This window comes from Oncorhynchus mykiss, chromosome 20 (assembly GCF_013265735.2).
Source record: "Oncorhynchus mykiss isolate Arlee chromosome 20, USDA_OmykA_1.1, whole genome shotgun sequence".
In the NCBI taxonomy this organism is placed as follows: domain Eukaryota; kingdom Metazoa; phylum Chordata; class Actinopteri; order Salmoniformes; family Salmonidae; genus Oncorhynchus; species Oncorhynchus mykiss.
In genome coordinates this window covers 32,068,534-32,080,415 of record NC_048584.1, presented here as the reverse complement: position 1 = coordinate 32,080,415, position 11,882 = coordinate 32,068,534, and the positions used below count along the sequence as shown (strand labels likewise).

Sequence of the window (11,882 nt, the reverse complement as noted above, 5' to 3'; positions counted from 1 at the left end):
TGAAAGCAATGAATCTGCGGACTCCATGCCCCACCAACGGTTGGCAGTCCGACAGGACTAGGGATATTTTCCCAATGACTAGTGGGACTCATGCCTCCAAAATTAATGACTTATTTTATTTCAGTTGACAGGCCCACTTCTCCAGTAACGCGCCTCTTTTTGCCCGCAGGAACTCTGTTTACTTTGTTCGGCAAACCAGCGCTAGTTGAGTTAGAGTCCGTGTTTGTTCATTAAGCATCGTGTAGCAGAGTTAGGGACATTAGCACAAAATCATGATTCTAATAGAGAAATTCTGGGAAAAACAAAATGATCCATGCCATGCTTCCCAGGCATAGAGTTGAATTGATTGTTTAATTCTTGCAGTGCAGTTTGATGTAATCCACGTTTTTTTGTTGGCATGCAGAGGAGGTGGACTACGGGCTCGATGCAGGGCTCGATTCAATCCTTTTTTGCTGAAGAGCTGCACTACAACGCAATATTAATTTAAAGATAATATTCCCTCATTAGCAGAGACTGAATTCACTGTAAACTCGCTATAGAGCTGAACTTTAGCAACACCGATTGAATAGAGCCCTAAATGTCTGGACCTAGGTTGGGTCTTTTGGGAGTGTATGGTAATATCCAGGATTAGCACAATTATACACAACTGGAAGGTCACATACTTTTTTGGGTGCCTCAGGTGACCATATATTATTGTATTTATCTGTAGGTATAATGTTAACATGGACTTTTTACATAAAGGAAATGAAAAAGACAAAATATGCTCTTTCATTTTGAATGGGATGTTGCCTATTCCTGAGTTCCTGGCAAGTTTGCCTGGGGAAGCATGCACAGATGGTGGTGTGGAGGAGTCGTCATAATCTTGTTTGAGAGCAGTATACTTGCTGAGTTCTATTTTCCAAGGGAAAAAATGTTTTCCTCTATTTGGAATCCTCATATTTCCTTCCATGTTATGCTGTGAAGCCTCAGCCACACACCAACTACATGTATTTATATCTCGACTGGCTCAGAGAAGAGATGAAGCAGGGCGGGAAGGGGAGGAGAGGAAGAGGGACGGCATGGCAAGGAGCAGCCATGTGGAGAGTCGCGAAGAGAGATAGGAGATGGAAAGCGAGAGGCAAAGTGAGAGAGAAAGAAAGAGAGAAAGAGAGAGACAGAGAGGGAGATAAAAAGAGAGGTGGTGAGCCTGGGGATAAGAGACTGGAGACAGGCAGGTATTTCCCACCTCTGTGTCTGAAGGAGAAGAACATCACACAGGGCAGTTTTCCCTTTAAACCTGTTTGGATAAGAGGTTTCCCTTCCATTTTTCTCCCTCAGTCAGTCTGGGGCCAGGGCTCTCTATGCGTCCAACATGGTACCCTATTCCCTATATTGTGCACTATGTTTGACGAGGACCCTTAGGGATCTGGTCAAAAGTAGTGCACTATGTAGGGAATATGGGGACATTTGGGACTTAGCCCACGGTGCTCTGCTCTTGCTGGCTGCTGTGTCTGTCTCCCTAGCCTGGGCTTGTTTAGACTGACGTTGTGGTGCCAAGGCCCACATCCGTCTTACTGTAGCCGAACTAGCCAAATAGGACACGCACGCACACCCACACATATACCCACACCTACACCCACAAACACACACACACACACACACACACAGAGTTGGGTAGGTTACATTTTTAAATGTAATCTGTTACGGTTACTAGTGACTTGTACAAAATTGTAATCAAGAATGTAATTTTTGGATTACCCAAACTCAGTAACGTAATCAGATTACTTTCATTAACATTTGGTTTACTGTCTTCTGAAGAGGCATTAGAAGAAGACAAAAAGGAACCATCAAAGACTCGCTCAGGTGGAACAAACTTAAACATTTTTCGCAAGCATCCTTTTGGAATTTATAAGTAATCATCTAGTTTTTCAGAAGTATCTGTAATCTGATTACAATATTTTTCAACTGTAATGTAACTGATTACAGTAATCAACACTGTACACACACTGACACGTCTGGAAACCGGCTCATCTGCTCTGTCTAGTGTTAGGGTCAAAATGAATGTGGACATGAAGCCAGGGTTAGGGTTGTGGTTGAGGCTAAGGTTAGGGTCAAAATGAATGTAGACTTGAAGCCAGGGTTAGGGTTGTGATTGTGGTTGAGGCTAAGGTTAGGGTTGTGATTGTGGTTGAGGCTAAGGTTAAGGTTGAAATGGATGTGGACATGAAGCTAGGGTTAGGGTTGTGATTGTGGTTGAGGCTAAGGTTAGGGTTGAAATGGATGTGGACATGAAGCTAGGGTTAGTCATTTGCTCAAAGGACTCTAAATTACAGCCAGATTTGAGAACACATTTCGAACAGAATGCATAAATAAATATTTTGGTGACTTCAGATGGTGCTCCAAACCTCTCTAAAGAACCACCAGGAAAACTCTCTGGGCCTGGTGCCAGGACCTTGCGGCCGACCCATACCCAGGCTGTGGTGCATGCCACGTGGGCTTATTCAGTGGGCCTCAGCCCTAAGGGCCCAGACACTAAGCCACACAACCACAACTATATCTTTTTAACCTGGGATGGGGCTGGAGAAATATAACCCCTCTCATCAAAACGGCAGTGTGTATCAAAGAGAAGGCCTTTATTCTCCCTTTTATCAATCCACCCCTTTATCTCCTTCCCCTTTTGTAGGAGTTAACCCATACGTCTCCTTGATCTCGGCACACCTCATGGACAGATGGTACAGCATGCATTTTACATATGCTCTTATCCAGAGCAAATTACAGGAGCAATGAGGGTTAATAAGTGCCTTGCTCAAGGGCACATCAGCAGATTTTTTCACCTAGTCGGCTCAGGAATTCAAACCAGCGACCTTTCAGTCATTGGCACAACACTCTTAACCGTTAGGCTGCCTGCCGTCCTGCAGACTCCTCAGACTCCTGCAGATGCCTCAGTAGTTAAGCCCCCATTGTTCTACCCCTCCACCCGTCCTTTAGTGTTTTCCTGTTCCTACCACCCCCGACACTTATCAGATGCCACAGATTCTTTCCTGGTGCTGATGCTCCTGTCACGAAGACCTCAAAAAGACCATCACACTATGCAACAGCAATAGACTGTACATAGACTTCTACCACCCCTCTGCAACACATGTACAACAGCAATGTACAACACACACTTTATCTATTTTCTGCTGCTGTTTTCAAACTATTTACCTCATCACTTTGGTTCCATATATTGTAGAATCGAATATAATATAATATAATGTGCTGTTTGGCTATTAGTTAGGGTTTTTCAAGGTCCACTTTGGGTTTTTCATTGAGGATGTGCTGCTACTATGCCACAGAGTGCATGAGCAAGTCATTCTGTGCTATTATACTAGTGATGTGTAACAAAGGCCTGAGCAGCAACGTGACAAGAAAAAACATCTGAATCCCATTTGCAGCTGTGCATTCCAAGGAACACAATTGCTTGTGCAAATGGATGTATAATTTAGTGACTGCATAATTGTATTTTAAATGGTTACGTTGTTTTTTTTATTAGCGTTGAACTTGACAATGATTTGTATGCATGCGTGTGTGTGTGTTTGTGTCTGATCTTGGAGCAAAGACCTCTTCGAACATTTCTTTTTTGGGGATTTTCACAGCAAGGTCAGATAAGGGGGGGGGCTGCCCCGATGAAATCGCAGGATTTTACAGCATAAATTATAACAGCACAAAGTAAATGGACTGTGCTTGGGTGCCCAAATCACAACTTCTGGGTCTGCTCTAATCTCTTTCTCAAAAAGTCTCTCACGCCAGTAGGCTTATATCCGCACGTACCTGCTATATCAGGTACAGATGGCGCGAAAGCAAAAAGCTAATTTGAATGAACTTGTAAATAAATAATCATAACAGTCATGGCAGCCTGGGACCTGATAAACTGGACATCTACATGCAACAAGAGTAAAAGGGCAGAGGAATACACTAGCTAGAACCTTCAAATCGTGGATCTGATAGGACAAAAATTCATGAATGTGGCTGGCCAATTTTATTGTTTCCCCCCATGGTGTTAATCAGATTCTACTGTAGGTGACAGGACAACATGTTGTGTGGACTAAAACAGCAAAAAAATGTGTGTATCACAAATCACAAACCAGTTATCTACCTTTGATAAGCAGCTATCTACAGTGCAGTCAGAATGTATTCAGACCCCTTGGCTGAAGTCCTAAGTGCTCTGGAGCAGGTTTTCATCAAGGATCTCTCTGTACTTTGCTCCGTTCATCTCCACCTTGATCCTGACTAGTCTCCCAGTCCCTGTCGCTGAAAAACATCCCCACAGCATGATGCTGCCACCAACATGCTTCACCGTAAGGATGGTATTGGCCAGGTGATGAGCGGTGCCTGGTTTCCTCCGGATGTGATGCTCTGCATTCAGGCCAAAGAGTTCAATATTGCTTTCGTCAGGCCAGAGAATCATGTGCCCTTTACTGAGGAGTGGCTTCCGTCTGCCCACTCTACCATAAAAGCCTGATTGGTGGAGTGCTGCAGAGATGGTTGTCCTTCTGGAAGGTTCTCTCATCTCCACAGAGGAACTCTGGAGCTCTGTCAGAGTGACCATCAGGTTTTTGGTCACCTGACCAAGACCCTTCTCTGTAGGAAGAGTCTTGGTGGTTCCAAACCTCTTCCATTTAAGAATGATGAAGGCAGCTGTGTTCTTGGGGACTTGACATGCACTGTCAACTGTCGGACCTTATATAGACAGGAGTGTGCCTTTCCAAATCATGTCCAATCAATTTAATTTACCACAGGTGGACTCCAATCAAATTGTAGAAACATCTCAAGGATGATCAATCGAAACAGGATGCACCTGAGCTCAATTTTGAGTCTCACCGCAAAGGGTCTGAGTACTTTTAGTTTTTTTTTTGTAATACATTTGTAAAAATGGCTAAATACCTGTTTATGGGGTATTGTGTATAGATCGATGAGGAAAATAAATAAGTTAATCCATTTTAGAATAAGGATGTATCATAACAAAATGTGGAAAAAGTGAAGGGGTCTGAATACTTTCCAAATGCACCGTAGCTATGGCTAGCTGATAGCTTGCCCCCATGCCAACTCCCATGCCAATTTCAAGTCTTTCTAAACTAATATCTGACTTATATGCACTAGCCAAGTGATCATGCTTTGTGACATTATTTTAGCTAGCTATCTTCAGTCAGATAATGTGTTTTCACTTATTGCATCTTGTTGCATTCTCCCTAGTGCACTCGTTCGTTTGTGAGCTGCCTGCTCATTCTAAATAGTGTATTTATGCTGTTGTTCAAATGCACAGATCGCTTTATATATCTTCTCATTGAAACTACCAGTAGTTCAAAACTTGGCATCATATTTCTGTCATGTTGCTTTGTTGACAACTCCAACCCCTCAATGTCATTTCATGGAATGTGAAAGGAGTTAACTAACCTGCTAAAAGGTCTCATCTTTAGCATCCAGCGTGGGACAAAAACCTTTCTATCAATATTGACTGCCACATTTAGAGCTCTTAACATGTTCCAAGTTTGGAAAATGGTTTACATAATAGCTTTGAAATTAAAGTTTTCAATCTCATCTTTGTAGAAGCTAGATTCATATATCGGGGCTATATTGTTTTGTTATATTTTCTCTTAATACTACTTAAATTATTAGATATTTTCATTAAATAATTAATCGATTTAATGTCAAATATAAACACGTTTTCATTTTCTTCCATAATTGTCATTATCTCAAAGAAAAAGAGATGGTGTACAAACAATTTATTTATGAAACAAGATCATTTATTTTAAGTGATAGACTAACAAAAAATGGTTTGTAGACAATGTAGATCTAACAACAAAGGAAAAGCTGAAAAATTGACATTTATGCATTGCAAAATCCCTCACAAAATACAACTAAGCTAGTTACTAACTACAAAAAACAAAACTGGGCAACAATTAACGCTATACAGACAAACAACAACCAAAAAGCTATACATTGCAAATATCCTTGATCCATATAAGTCAACCAAAAGTTACAAGAAACCTTTTTACTAGATTTTTGATAGATTCTAGAATGGCCTTCATCTGGTTACATATTTCACTCATTCAAAGCAGAACGTTCTTTCCTCATCCATCTGTGAACAACACATTACATTTACATGAAGTCAAATGCTCCCTGTCACACCAGGCATACACACTCAAACCTCAGACCATCAGTTGTCAAGGTCAAGGATGCTGTGAACTGTTAACATAATAATCACTGTTGCTCTCTCACAGGTACTACTACTACATCTAACCCCATACGTGACACTCTTACCATTACATCAATGTTTCACTCTTACATCATCTTCACTTCCTCAACACTTAAGGCTGTGTTCCAATGTCCATACTAGCATACTACTTAGAATGCATGCACAGTATCCTATTGCTTCATTGTAAGGGGTATGCTAGAGGGATATTGGAATAGAGTGTTACAACTAACCCAAACTATAGCTACTACACCTTCTCTTAAAACCACTGCATTGTTTTGTATATTTTATCTGAGTGATTATAGGGCCTTTCTTGAGAATTTGGCTAACATATCCATCAAGTACACTGAACAAAAATATAAATGCAAAATGTAAAGTGTTGGTCCCATGTTTCATGAGCTGAAATAAAAGATCCCAGAAACTTTTCATAAGCACAAAAAGCTTATTTCTCTCAAATTGTGTGCACGAATTTGTTTATATTCCTGTTAGTGAGCATTTCTCTTACGCCAAGATAATCCATCCACCTGACAGGTGTGGCATATCAAGAAGCTGATTAAACAGCATGTTCATTACACAGATGCACTTTGTGCTGGGGACAATAAAAGGCCAGTTTTGTCACAACACAATGCCACAGATGTGTCAAGTTTTTGAGGGAGTGTGCAGTTGGGATGCTGACTGCAGAAATGTCCACCAGAGCTATTGCCAGAAAATGTAATGTTCATTTCTCTACCGTAAGCCACCTCCAACGTCATTTTAGAGAATTTGGCAGTATGTCGAACCGGCCTCACAACCGCAGACAACGTGTATGGCGTTGTGTGGGCGAGCGGTTTGCTGATGCCAACATTGTGAACAGAGTGCCCTGTGGTGGTGGGGTTATGTTACAGACAGGCATAAGCTACGGACAACGAACACCATTTTGTCGATGGCAATTTGAATGTACAAAGATATTGTGACAAGATCCTGAGGCCCACTGTGAGGCCCATTTTTTTTAAAGGTTTCTTTGACCAACAGATACATATCTGTATTCCCAGTCATGTGAAATCCATAGATTAGGGCCTAATGAATTTATTTCAATTAACTGATTTTCTCATATGAACTGTAACTCAGTAAAATCAATAAAATTGTTGCATGTTGTTTTATTATTTAAATTTTTGTTCAGTATAACACATGGCATAACACTGCATAGTACACAAAGTTTGTGATAGTGTATTTTTAACTTGATGTTTGAGAAATTTTTATGTTGATATCCAACAATCTTCAATTGTGAAATTTCGTCAGTGTAAACAAATAAATAAATTATTTACAATCTCTAACAAAAAAGCAAACAAACAAAACAAACAAACCAGCAAGACATAAACTCGTGATAATAATTTACAGAAGAAATTATAATACAAACTTAGTATAAACATCTTCATCCCAAAGTACTTTAAAATGCTATAAGACGGTCTCACGGTCAACCTTTTTAGAGTTTGACAAACATTTTAAATGAGCAACTGAAGACCGTTTTAACAAAACTGCATTCTGGGTGGTATAAGAATCAATACAAAAAATAAGAACTTTGTTCAAGTTAGCGAAGTACATCAGTGTGCTTTGGTATTGATTAAGAGTTTGGTGGATATTTGGCAGTAAATATTAAAATTGATCCAATTTTTCACTGCAGGGCTGAAACTGCTGAGGTCAATACAGAAACCTTTAGTTGCTAAGCAACCTAGACGCCTTTATTGTACATTGTACTTAGCATCAAGTTGATCTCTTTTCCAGCACAAACAATATCAATATTTATCGAGTAACAATAGTTTTATATTTTCTTTTGTTAATGTAAAGCTGTAAAAAGTTTGGAAGAAATCGGAGTAAAGCACATAAGTGGTTGTACAAATAATCCCTATAATATGTTGTCAACATCGGTTACTTAGTTTTTATCATTGCTAAGACCTTTTTCATTTGTCCACAAGGCCTTTTTCATTTGTCATCGGTTTTCATTTCTCAAGGATATGTCTTTTCACATAAGGCACTCAGAAAAACTGGAAAAGGCCTCGGCTGCCTCTTCAATGGAAAGTTAGAGGCAAAAATACTTTGGTGGGGCGAAGCTGAAGCTCCATTTCATTGGTTGAAATGACGAACGAATCAGCAAAAGGCTGATGATCAGGTTATGAGGTTTAGTGTCTTTAGCCATTTGAAGTTTTCACATCCAACGCTGTTCAGTTATCTAGTGAAAATAGGAGAAAATGTATGATTATTTATTCTAAGCACATTTATAACAAAAAAGCTAAGGAATAACAGCATATCCAGAGTCATACAGTATATAGAGTAATCTATACAGCCGTATACATACACAATATGGTATGGAAATATAGCCAACAATACAGCAACCGGTGGAGCATTGTGTGTATCATACAGTAAAGCGTGAACAAGCAATATTCTCGTATTTGAGATCAAAGTAGCACCTGAAACCCTTTAAGACCACACACACACACCAGACCTCTCACACAGTGTCACACACACACACACACACACACACACACACACACACACACACACACACACACACAGTGTCACACACACCAGACCTCTCACAGTGTCACTCACAGTGTCACACACAGTGTCACACACAGTGTCACACAGTGTCACACACAGTGTCACACACACACACACACACACACACACACACACACACACACACACACAGTGTCACACACACAGTGTCACACACACAGTGTCACACACACACACACACACACACACACACACACACACACACACACACACACACACACACACACACACACACACACACACACACACACACACACACACACACACACACAGTGTCACACACACAGTGTCACACACACAGTGTCACACACACACACACACACACACACACACACACACACACACACACAGTGTCACACACACACACACCAGACCTCTCACAGTGTCACACACACAGTGTCACACACACACACACACACACACACACACACACACACACACACACACACAGTGTCACACACACACACACCAGACCTCTCACAGTGTCACACACACACACCAGACCTCTCACAGTGTCACACACACACACACACTGAAAAATCTGAACCACACACATACAGTATGCACACAACATAGTCAAAGGGCTCTATTACATCCATATAGCCGAACTTCAGCGTTACAGCAGAAACAAAAGCGTGACTTCTGGTTTTTTGTGATTTTTTATACAGCCGACACAAAACAGATACACCTTTATGATTGTTACCTGATGGACAACACAGTTGGAAACTCCAGCTTATCTGAGTATTGGAAAAGATTTGGAAGGTTTTAAAAACACTTTTTTTTACCCCTTCATCTGCATTTTGTCTCCCAAATAGGAGAGATCTCTTCCACAATTACCAACCAACCATTCTTTTCACAAACCATTCACAACTGTACTAGCCTGGTCCCAGATCTGTTTGTGCCATCTTGCCAACTCCTATGGTCATTGGCGTGACACCATAGGAGTTAGCAAGACAGCACAAACAGATCTGGGACCTGGCTAGAACGGTGTTGCTAACTACATGACTCACCTCTACACTCATATTTGAGATCAGAGAAGAAGACCAGTTCCTGGGAGAAGACAAACAGGCCTAACCGTCCTCCAGCAAACGTCTTGTCGTACACTGGTCCTGAGTCTGCCAAGATCTGTTTCCCTTCATAGACCACAACCCTACAAAACACAACAAGACAATACATGAATGATTGAAACTGAGTGGAGTGCTGGAGTACTGTACATTTGGACAAAGCACACTATGGACAAAACAGCTTAACCTGTTGCGACTCTAGGGGCAGTATTTTCATTTTTGAAAAAAAAAAACGTATATTTTGTCAGGACAAGATGCTAGAATATGCATATGATTGACAGCTTTGGATAGAAAACACTCTAACGTTTCCAAAACTGTAAAGATATTGTCTGAGTATAACAGAACTGATGTTGCAGGCGAAAGCCTGAGAAAAATCCAATCCGGAAGTGCCCCATATTTTGAAAGCGCTGCATGCCAATGAGTCCCTATTGAGCTGTGAATGTGCTATGAACCAGCTTACGCTTTCTAGGTATTCCGAGGTGTCTACAGCATTGTGACGTAGTATTACGCATTTATGTTGAAGAATACCCGTAGGGGGCTACATTGCGCAAGTGGTCACATGATGCTCCCGGAGAAAATCTTGCGTAAAGTACAGAGGTAGTCATTATTCCAATCGCTTCTACTGAGAAACCAATTCTCCCGGTGGATATATTATCCAATAGATATTTGAAAAAGACCTTGAGGATTTATTCTAAACAACGTTTGCCATGTTTCTGTCGATATTATGGAGCTAATTTGGAATATTTTTCGGTGTTGCCGTGACCGCAATTTCCGGATGATTTTTCAGCCAAACGTGAAGAACAAACGGAGCTATTTCGCCTACAAAAATAATATTTTGCGAAAAAATGAACTTTAGAGTCTCGTGAGTGAAAACATCCGAAGTTCATCAAAGGTAAACGATTTAATTTGATTGTTTTTCTGATTTTCATGACAAGGTTGCCTGCTGCTAGCAGGGCATAATGCTAGGCTATCGATAAACTTACACAAATGCTTGTCTAGCTTTGGCTGTAAAGCATATTTTGAAAATCTGAGATGACAGGGTGATTAACAAAAGGCTAAGCTGTGTTCCAATATATTTCACTTGTGATTTTCATGAATAGGAATATTTTCTAGGAAGATTTATGTCTGTTGCGTTATGCTAATTAGTGTCAGATGATGACAACGGTCCCGTTCACGGGATGGGGTGTCACTAGAGGTTAACCTATAGTTTATTATCATAAAAAGTATTTTCAGACTGTTACTGAGGAAAGTGCGATGGGTGTGATTGGCTGGATTCAATCCCGGGTCTCCTACATACCACACGACTGTGTTAGCCCACTGAGCTAAAGCCTAGGCATTAGGCTAGACCTGCTCACCTGATGAATCCAGTCTTGGGTCTGTGGATGAGGTGCCACCTGTAGGCTGTGTAATCCTTCCAGCCAATGTTCTTTGGGTCGTGCCACAGAGTGCGCACCTGTGGACAACAGATAAGGAAACCATTTAATTATTGAAGATCTATGATTTATGATTACTTTATAAATTCGACTGGCTGCTTGAAAGATTGCTTAATAGAGGGTGTGGCTAAACCAGAGAAACCATATGATTTTTTGTCTCTACGAAATTATATATTGGATCTTAGCATACCTGATTTTTTGTGTTGCCTGTGTGCCACAGGGCGTTTCTCAGGTTCTCCCCTGTGCCCGTAGTTGAGTTGACCACCTTGAGAGAGACACCAGAGATACCAAAGGCCTTGGAGGGTTTGTCTTCCCAGTAGGTCTGAGTGATCTGCTTCCACATCACCACGTAGAAGCGGCCGCTCGACTGGTAACCGAACACAAAGCCAGCATAGTCATCATCCCGGTCCGTGTTCACGTAGAACGTACCACTGAAGTCCACCGCGTTGAACTCATCAAAGCCTAGGACGGTGGAACAGAAAAAGTGAACACCTAGGGTGGTTGGTGGGACACACATTTGAATAATACTTCTGCTCCTCTTGATATTTATAGATCATATAAATAGTTGGACATCTTGCATATGGTAACATATCAGATCTAAATTATCATACAACTGTATAG

At 41.0% G+C, this 11,882-nt stretch overlaps 1 protein-coding gene across 3 annotated transcripts in view; it reads right to left on the bottom strand.

The window, feature by feature from the left end:
• Positions 1-7,327: 7,327 nt before the first annotated feature.
• Positions 7,328-11,882, bottom strand: part of thbs2a (thrombospondin 2a) — a 38,890-nt gene continuing 34,335 nt past the window's right edge. For 2 of the 3 annotated variants that reach the window (XM_036956189.1, XM_036956191.1), the window contains exons 20-24: positions 11,452-11,723; positions 11,184-11,281; positions 9,775-9,914; positions 9,468-9,501; positions 7,328-8,417 (exon numbers count right to left, since the gene is read on the bottom strand). In XM_036956189.1, the coding sequence (XP_036812084.1) occupies positions 8,414-8,417; positions 9,468-9,501; positions 9,775-9,914; positions 11,184-11,281; positions 11,452-11,723 (548 nt within the window). In that variant the 3' untranslated portion in view covers positions 7,328-8,413. The remainder of the gene's footprint in view (positions 8,418-9,467; positions 9,502-9,774; positions 9,915-11,183; positions 11,282-11,451; positions 11,724-11,882) is intronic. The other variant, XM_036956190.1, reaches the window with a different exon arrangement.